An 8,149-nucleotide genomic window follows, 5' to 3' on the forward strand; every position below is an offset into this window, starting at 1 on the left:
CATGGGATGATTCAGCCTCGGCGAGCAGCGGCTTTGCTCGGGGAAGCAGGTTGATGCGAGACGCTCATGCTCTCCCATTTTTTGACAGCTGAGCCTACGACCGAGTCTCGACCACTGGCGTGTAGCTGTGGAACGGCCAATGCTGCTGCTGTTGCTGCTGCTGCTGCTGCTGTTGGCTTTCTTTCGCCTCCGGTCTTGGGCTGACGGTGGATGGTGAGGTCTTGAGAGACGGCTTCGTTCAAGCCGAGGATGCGTTTCGAGGTTGAGGAAGTTGGCATGCCTACTTCCGGCGGGTTTGGGGTGGAGAAGAGGGAGAATTGCGAGTCTGAAAAGGGAACGGTTTCTACTTGTCTCGTCGCAGCTGGAGGGGAAAGAGGGGCTGTGGAAAAGTCCCAATCGTCGGTCTCGGCTTGATGGGGTTGGCGGGGGGATTTGGTGGGTGAGCGAGAAGCGTTGCTTCGTGCGATAGTTGGAGATCGCACTGCATCCGGATGGGAAGAACCACGAATCGGGGTGTTGATGAACGCTCCAGCCATACCGTACCCTCCGTCAGCACCTGAGATAGCAGGTGCCGGTGCCTCGGTCATCCTCGTCGCGCTCAACTGTGGCAACTGCAAAGGCGGCAACAACGGCGCAGTCTCCACCTTCCTCCTCTCCAGCCAATCCGTCAAGCTGCACGGCAGCTCAAATCCAGCCTGTCTCGCCAACCAGATGTACCTCGCCAACTCGAGATGCAGCCCGGCATAGTAATGCTGAGAACTCTTCCTCAACGTCACCAACACCCTCTCCAAACCGCTCATGAATAGACCCGCATGGAACTCGCCGGCCGTCATCACCGGTCTCGGCAACTGATGCTCCTTCACCCTCCCCAACACACCCGCGATCGCATTGATCAACTTCAAATGCACCGTCAGGTACGCCATCGCCTCAAACTCCACGCCCCCCGTCATGCCTCCTGGCACCTTCGGTCCCCTGATCAAATCCATCTTATCCCCGATCAACTCTTCAAACCTCCAATAAAAGTTTTGAGAATGACAAAAGATCCAAAAGTAGTCTCTGCAGACACACGACACCTCCACCACGTACGTCTTGAACGGTCGTGGTGCGTGCGTCTGCCTGATGAAATCCACCACGGAATCTTTCGCCGGATCGGAGGGATTCTGCAGGAGATCGAGGAGGTAGTTGAGCGAAGACTGAGAGTGAGCCTGCTCAGCGGGGAGTTGAAGGTCCAACAAGACGACCAGCATCTCTACCATGAGCTTCCTCGTACCGAGATCTCCCGGCTTCTTCTCCGAGAACAACAGGTCCACGAGCTGACGGAACGGTCGAGGCGCCTGCGAAGCCAGAGCATTCCTGCCCACCTCGGTGGTGCTCAGCGCTACAAAGCAACGGAGCAGCTCGTGAAGCAGCATATCGTCGTGCTGCTCCTCCCTCCACTCCATCGCCAGCAGCTCATCGAGCCGTGTCAACATGGCATCATACCCACCGCACTCCGGCGCGATGAAGGTCGTAATCCAAGCTGGCGATTCTGCCGCCAAGACAGCGCGCATCCTCTTGACGCGCGCTACGTCGATCCTGCTCGCATCTGTGCACTTCAACATGGTGGCAAAGCTCTCCGGCGTTTCCTTGCCGAAGGAAGCGGCGAACTCTTTGCCAAACGACATGGATCGAGGCCGAGCAGTCGACGCAGCACTGCCGATACCGCCAGCGGACGAAGCAGCGAGAGAGATGAGCGAACCTCCCGGACCAAGGTTGGGAGTAGACCTCTTGAAGGCATCGCGGATGGCACTTCGGGATGTGTTGGAAGGCTGTTTAGCGTGACCACCGGAGCTCGAGGAGCCAGAATCGACCGAACTGGAAGAAACCTGTCGAGGGGGCCCGATTCCAAACAGCTGGGCTGTGTTGGGGGGCGCCATCAGCTCGGCAGAGTCGTTCGAGTTGTTCAAAGTGGAAGGTTGATCGAGCAAGGGAGAGCTTGTGTAGACGGTCGAGTTCGGACGGCTTGCAGATCGTCCCTTCAAGAGATCCGGGATGGGCATGCGAGTCGACTTTGTAGGTGAAGAGGACATCGCGGAAGAAGAAGCGTCGTTGATGCCGAACGCTGCCAGACTCAGCGAAGCTTGACCCTGGAGCATGTTGGCCTTGACGGTAGAGTTGAGGCCGAGAAGCCTTTGTCGCATCTCTGGCTGCACCTGAAGTTCGTCGAGGAGATCGAGAAAGTCGGCATCGATCTGCTCAGGTGTACGTGTAGCAGCATATTGCTGAGCTCCACGGGAGGAAGCTTGAGAGTTGAGTGTATCGGTCTTGTCCTTGCCGAACAGTCTGCTACGACTGCGACTGCGACTACGTAGACCCTTCTTCGGACTGAAAGACGAGCTGAGCTTGGATCGAGAAGCTCTGTCCGTGTCTTCCGGAGAGTTGCCTCGAAGACGATACTTGGCATCTATGACGATCGGCTGTGCTGCAGCGGAGGCGGATCCTGCCAACTTTGCGGCATCGTATTGCTGCCGTCCTCGAGGCGAGAGTGGTTCATTTTCCTTGCCAATGTCGACGTCAGAGTGCTGTCTCGAGTATTGACCAGGTCGGATGCGGTTCGAATCGATGGGGGCTGCGATGGCCATGTTGGCGGCCTGAAGCGCCTAACTCGGCTTGCGATAGTATAGATCGAGCTGGATGATGGTCAAGAGGGTGAGTCCGAGAAGAGGAGGTGGTGCAGGGGAGAAGATGTGCTCGCTTGCGTGTTTTTGTGGAGTGCTTCGTTGCCGTGTTGGCTGTCAAGGCCGAAATAGGAAAGGGTCGAAGCAGGGTTTGGCGGCAAGATTGGCGCAGAACAAGCTTTGCTTGCATGAGACGTGAACAATGCGTAAGAGCAATGACTCTGTAGAGGACAAGTGTCTCGGGCCAAGTTGGACAGGGAGTGCCGCTGACCATCAAGGTCACACTGAAATTCTACTCTATCAACAAAAACGACGTGTTGGCGCGACAGTGCATCACGTGCAATTTGCCGTGCACCTTCCGACCACTGTATTGGCTTTGGCAACGGTCGCACGTTCGCTTTCTTGACAGATAGACATCATATGAGCAGGATGGACTCGTCGAGCTCTCGCTCAAGGCAAGGCAAGGGAAGGGATACTATATGACGATTCGGTTGCCAGATCGCAAGACGGAAGCTCATTGTGTTACACCGTTTCAAACAGACATGTCCAAATCGGTAAAAGATACAAGCCACGTGCAGCTTCGCGTCTGAGCGGCAAAATGGCGCCCGTCAAGTCCAAGAGTGCCAAAAGGTGGAGTTTGACTCAACATCAACACTCACTGCTCAACTGCCTCGTACAGCTGCACCTCTACTTTGTCCTGCTTCGATCCTGCAGTCTTCTGCTCCGATCGGCTGGTCGACGCTTGCAATGCCTCGCTCGAGAGCCAGGATGGCTTGACGAATCGACTTGTCGCAACTGACACTCGGTTTCGGGGTTGACAGATACTTCTACTGCGCTACCACACCATCCTGCCTCTTGTGATCCATCCCTCCATTCGCCCACTACTGTTCATCCACTGTGTCCAAGAACTGTAAATCCTCCCCATCCGATCTCATATCGCTCTTCTTTGCATTCTGCAAGCCTAGCCACTGTGGCTATTGCAACTCCGTCAGCGTTTCATCGCGACTCCAGGCCCACAATCCAGAGCCACCCACGGCTGCAGTCTCTGTAGCACATACGAATCCCTCTCAGCGACAGCCAGTCTGCTGCTGAGCCCAAACCCATCCAGGAAACAAGCATCACACGAGCTCATCCCTTGTACCGTACCATGTTTCGCTTCCGAACCTCGACTTCATCTCCCTCATCTCCCCTCTGCACGCCTCGCAAGACCTCCCACTCGGGTCTCGTCTCGAGCGCTTCGACTTCATCCGAATTATCCACCGCGAGCTCTGTTCCCTCGAGTGCCAGCAGCAACAGTGTCCTGTCGCTCCTGCAGGCTCGCTCCTCTGTATCCGCTTCGTCCTCTCTCGCATCCGCCCTCTCCCCGGCTACCTCTTTTGCCTCTTTGCCGTCTGAACCCTTTCTCACGGCAGAGCCCTGTCCCACCTCGGTGCTGTCCGCTCATACCTCGGAGCCCAAGAAAGCAACCGCGAGTCCCGCACGACCCTCCACTTCCTCTCGCAACCGCAACGCTCTGCTTGTCACTTCTCCACGTACCTCGAAAGCTACCACCACAATCACCGTCCGTCCCTGTATCACTACGGCAAGCCGCCGCTCCACCATCTCGCCAGCAACGACAGAGCATCGCAGCTCGAACACAACCACAATGGCCAAGAAGGCCAAGGTTGGCTCAGCCGCCAAATCCTCACCATTTACCAAGCTCGCAGCGACCGAAAAGACAGCCGCCGACTCGACGACAGCGATCAACGATGTAGAGTCCAGCCTGGCGACCGTCGCCGAAGATGAGGTCGCTGCATCGAGTGTTGACGCCGTCAGGCCCGCAGTCAAAGCAGCAGATGCATCCTCCTCCTCGTCATCAGATTCGAAACAGAACGTTGTGGTCTGTGTGCGAATGCGTCCATCCCGCTCATCTGACTCGGACCCAGCCGTCTGGTCCTGCGATTCTCTCAAAAGTCAAATCACACCCACCGAGCACCACCCAGCCATCGCCAAACGAACCACATCATCCGAACGTGCCGGTGCCGTACCAACTACACATTCGTTGCCCTCATCTCACGATCTCGCCTCCTCAGAAGACCCTTCTTCATCCACATACCACTTTCAGTTCGACAAACTCATCATCGGCTCCCAAACCACCGACGACATGTACCACTCTCACATCGCTCCCGTCGTCCGTGCTGCCATGGAAGGGTACAACGGAACGGTATTTGCGTACGGTCAGACTGGAAGTGGTAAAACGCACACCATGTCTGGAAGTGGTAGCGAGCCGGGAGTCATCCCGAGGGCGGTGGAGCAGGTATTCCAGATGATCAAAGATGAACCTGATCGCGAGTACTTGCTGCGCGTCAGCTATTTGGAGATCTACAACGAGACGCTCAAAGACTTGCTAGCTCCACTTCCCACGCTGGCGGGCTCGAGCGGTGCGACGTTGCAGACGACCGATCGACCAGCTTCACCCATCAAAGGCGGCCCTTCGGGCTCCTCTTCGACACTTCGAATCATCGAAGATCAGAAGTCGAGTAGAGTCATCATCACGGGACTTCGAGAGGAGATCGTCACCGACTCCGAAACTGTTTTGTCTCTCATTCAACGGGGTCAGGATGAACGACACGTCGGTGCAACAGACTGGAACGAACGATCATCACGTTCCCACTGCGTGTTCCAGCTCACCATCGAATCACGTTCCCGCACCTTAACGGAGGGGAAAGAGGTTCGAATCAGTCAACTCAACCTCATCGATCTCGCAGGAAGCGAACGTGCAGCCTCGCAAGCAGAGAGACGCAAAGAAGGTGCTTTCATCAACAAATCCCTCCTCACGCTCGGAACGGTCATCGGAAAACTCACAGAACCTTCCGAAACCGGTACCGGCGACGCACACATTCCATATCGCGATTCCAAGTTGACCCGAATCCTACAAACTTCCCTCTCCGGAAACGCGCGGATCGCAGTGATCTGCACCCTCAGCCCCGATATGGAACACGCCAACGAGACGCTGTCGACGTTGAAGTTCGGCAAGAGGTGCAAGTTGGTCGTCACGACGGCAAAGAAGGGCATGGAGAGGGACGATAAAGCGTTGCTGCAAAAGTACAGGAAGGAGCTGGATGCATTGAGAGCAAAGTTGGAGGCGAACGGTACGAGTCCTACCCTCGGGGCGGGGTCGATGGAGGTATCGAAGGAGTCGCAGCAGAAATTGGACGAGCTCAACCAGCAGAAAGAGGCAGCGAAGAAGGAGGTGGAGGATATGCAGAAGAAGCGGAGCGATCTCAAGGGGCAGATCGAACACCTGACGAAGCTCATCCTGACGAGTCAGAGCGTCGCCTCTGACGACGCTGCGGCAGCAGGTCCAAGTACGCCACTTCGCAAAAGTGCGCACGCTTCAGCGTTGGCACGTCGAGGTCCCAGAATGAGCGATTTTGGCGGCTCCGCATTCAACAGCCCTGTCACGAGCGGTCCTCTCTTCTCCACCGACTCGACGCTGAGCGGCGCCAAGCCGTTCGAACTGGAAGCGGAGCTCGCTGCGCTCCGTCGACAGCTACGCCAACAAGTCGAATCGCGCACCACCCTCATCGCAGAGCACACCGCCGAGCTGGCCGCACGAGATGCGCGCCAAGCCGAACTGCAGGATGCCATCAAGCTCAACGAAGAAGAACTCGACGAGGCAGAGGTGGCATACGACAAGCTCAAGGCCGAACGAGACGAAGCGCGAAGCATCGCACTCAAGGAGCAGGACAAGGCGAGGGAGAACCGCAAAAAATTGCTCGAGGAACAGGAGGCGAATCGATTGCTCAAGCTGGTGGCGAAGGCGAGGGCTGGTGAGGAGGATAAAGCGTTGCAGGCGCAGATCGAAAAGTTGAGGGCGGAGTTGAGCGCGAAAGAGGAGCAGGCGGAACAAGTGAAGAGGAGGCTGGAGGAGGAAGTGAGAGAAGCTAGAAAGTTGATTGCGGAGGAACAAGCTGCGAGGGCAAAGGCGGAGGAAGAGGTGGGTGAGGTGAAAGAGGCGAAACAGGCTCTGCAAGTCGAACTGGACCAGGCCATGGCTTCCGTGTCCGAGTTGAAGGAGAAGCATTCCTCGCCTTCAAACGACGATGACGATGACGACGACGTCAACACCGAGTTCCAAAACCTCGTTCGGCGCGCATCCCAACCGCGCCTCGACCTCACCGCCGAGCTCAAGCTCCGCGAATCCGAGCTGCAAGACCGCCAAGCCCAGCTCGACCATCTCCGCACCGAACTCGAACAAACGCGTCTCGAACTGGCATCCAAACCAGACTCCACCCGAGAACTCGCTTCCCTCCGGGACGAACTCGGTCAATCCGAAGAAGAGCGTCGTTGCTTGCAGGTCGAGCTGGCCAAACTCCGCGCCACCGCCTCTGGTCGCGAACAAGATTCGCAAAAGGTATCGTTGCTCGAAGGGGAGCTATCGCGAGCCAACGAAAAGATCGCCGAGTTGGAGAAGGAGGTGGTGGCAGAGAAGGCGAAGGCTGCGGAAGCGATGAAGAAGGCTGTGGTTCGACCGCTGCCTGTGCCGCAAGGTGCGCAGGCGGGATCGGTGCCCAATTCGCCCATCAAGACCCTTGCTGGCGGATCGAAGCTGCGTCCCGGTGCGACGACTCCCCTCAGCTCGGGAAGCCTCAACCGAGCAGGATCCGTCAAGGAATATCGACGCTACCAGGCAGGCACCGACACCTCTTCCCCCACCCCGCCTTCGCCCAGTCCTGCCTCCGGTTCGCGCAGCGTCATCCTCGGCCACACGTCGACCTTCTCCTCCTCCTCCAGTCCCGCTTCGCGGAACGCACTCCTCACCACCGCTTCCTCCACCGCAGCGCTATCCAACAAGGCCGAACGTGAAGAGATCGATCGTCTCAACGCCGTGATCGCCTCGCAACGCGCCATCATGTCCGACCTGGAGAAATCGGTGGCGTCGTGGAAGGAGAGGATGAAGACGCAAGCCGAACTCATCCACAAACTTGTCCTCCAAAACAGCAACTCTCCTCCCACGTCCGATGGTGAAGTTGAAGAAGCGGTTCCCACCACACCACGTAGGAAAATCGCCTTCGCTCCTGCTGTGGAAGTACAGCATTCACTACCCCGAACAACCCACCTCTCCCTCGCGCACCCCGACGCTCCGTACTACGGCGCCCACACCTTCAATCGTCCCCCCTCATCCATTTCTCCGGTCAAACCACTGTCGAACAACTTCACCTCCAACACCTGGTCTTCCTCCTCCTCCTCCCCGCACCCACTACCGATTCCAACAACGATTGATTCCTCCCCCTCCAAACGCAAGCCGCGCAAGACCATCGAGATGGACCTCAAACTCCTCAACAGCAGCCCACGCGTCGAATCGAGCAAGAACAGGTTCACCGTCGACGATCGTGCACCCGACACTCCTACCAGGAGAAGAACCAATGCTTCCGCTTACTACATCTAGTCTGTTTTTTTGCAACTCTCGAGAACATTTTTTTTTTTTTTTTTTTTTTTTTTTTTTTTTT

At 56.8% G+C, this 8,149-nt stretch overlaps 2 protein-coding genes across 2 annotated transcripts; one reads left to right on the forward strand and one right to left on the reverse strand.

The window, feature by feature from the left end:
• Positions 1–11: 11 nt before the first annotated feature.
• PHSY_006647 (hypothetical protein) lies at positions 12–2,621 on the reverse strand (the record flags this gene model as incomplete). The annotated part of the gene is made up of 1 exon (XM_012337247.1): positions 12–2,621. The coding sequence occupies one exon, from the start codon at positions 2,619–2,621 to the stop codon at positions 12–14; it is 2,610 nt and encodes an 869-aa protein (XP_012192637.1).
• A 1,183-nt stretch (positions 2,622–3,804) lies between these two features.
• On the forward strand, positions 3,805–8,088 carry PHSY_006648 (hypothetical protein; the record flags this gene model as incomplete). The annotated part of the gene is made up of 1 exon (XM_012337248.1): positions 3,805–8,088. One exon carries the CDS (start codon positions 3,805–3,807, stop codon positions 8,086–8,088), a length of 4,284 nt encoding a protein of 1,427 aa, XP_012192638.1.
• Positions 8,089–8,149: the final 61 nt, after the last annotated feature.

The sequence above is a fragment of the Pseudozyma hubeiensis genome (assembly GCF_000403515.1).
Source record: "Pseudozyma hubeiensis SY62 DNA, scaffold: PHS59, whole genome shotgun sequence".
NCBI classification, from domain to species: Eukaryota; Fungi; Basidiomycota; class Ustilaginomycetes; order Ustilaginales; family Ustilaginaceae; genus Pseudozyma; species Pseudozyma hubeiensis.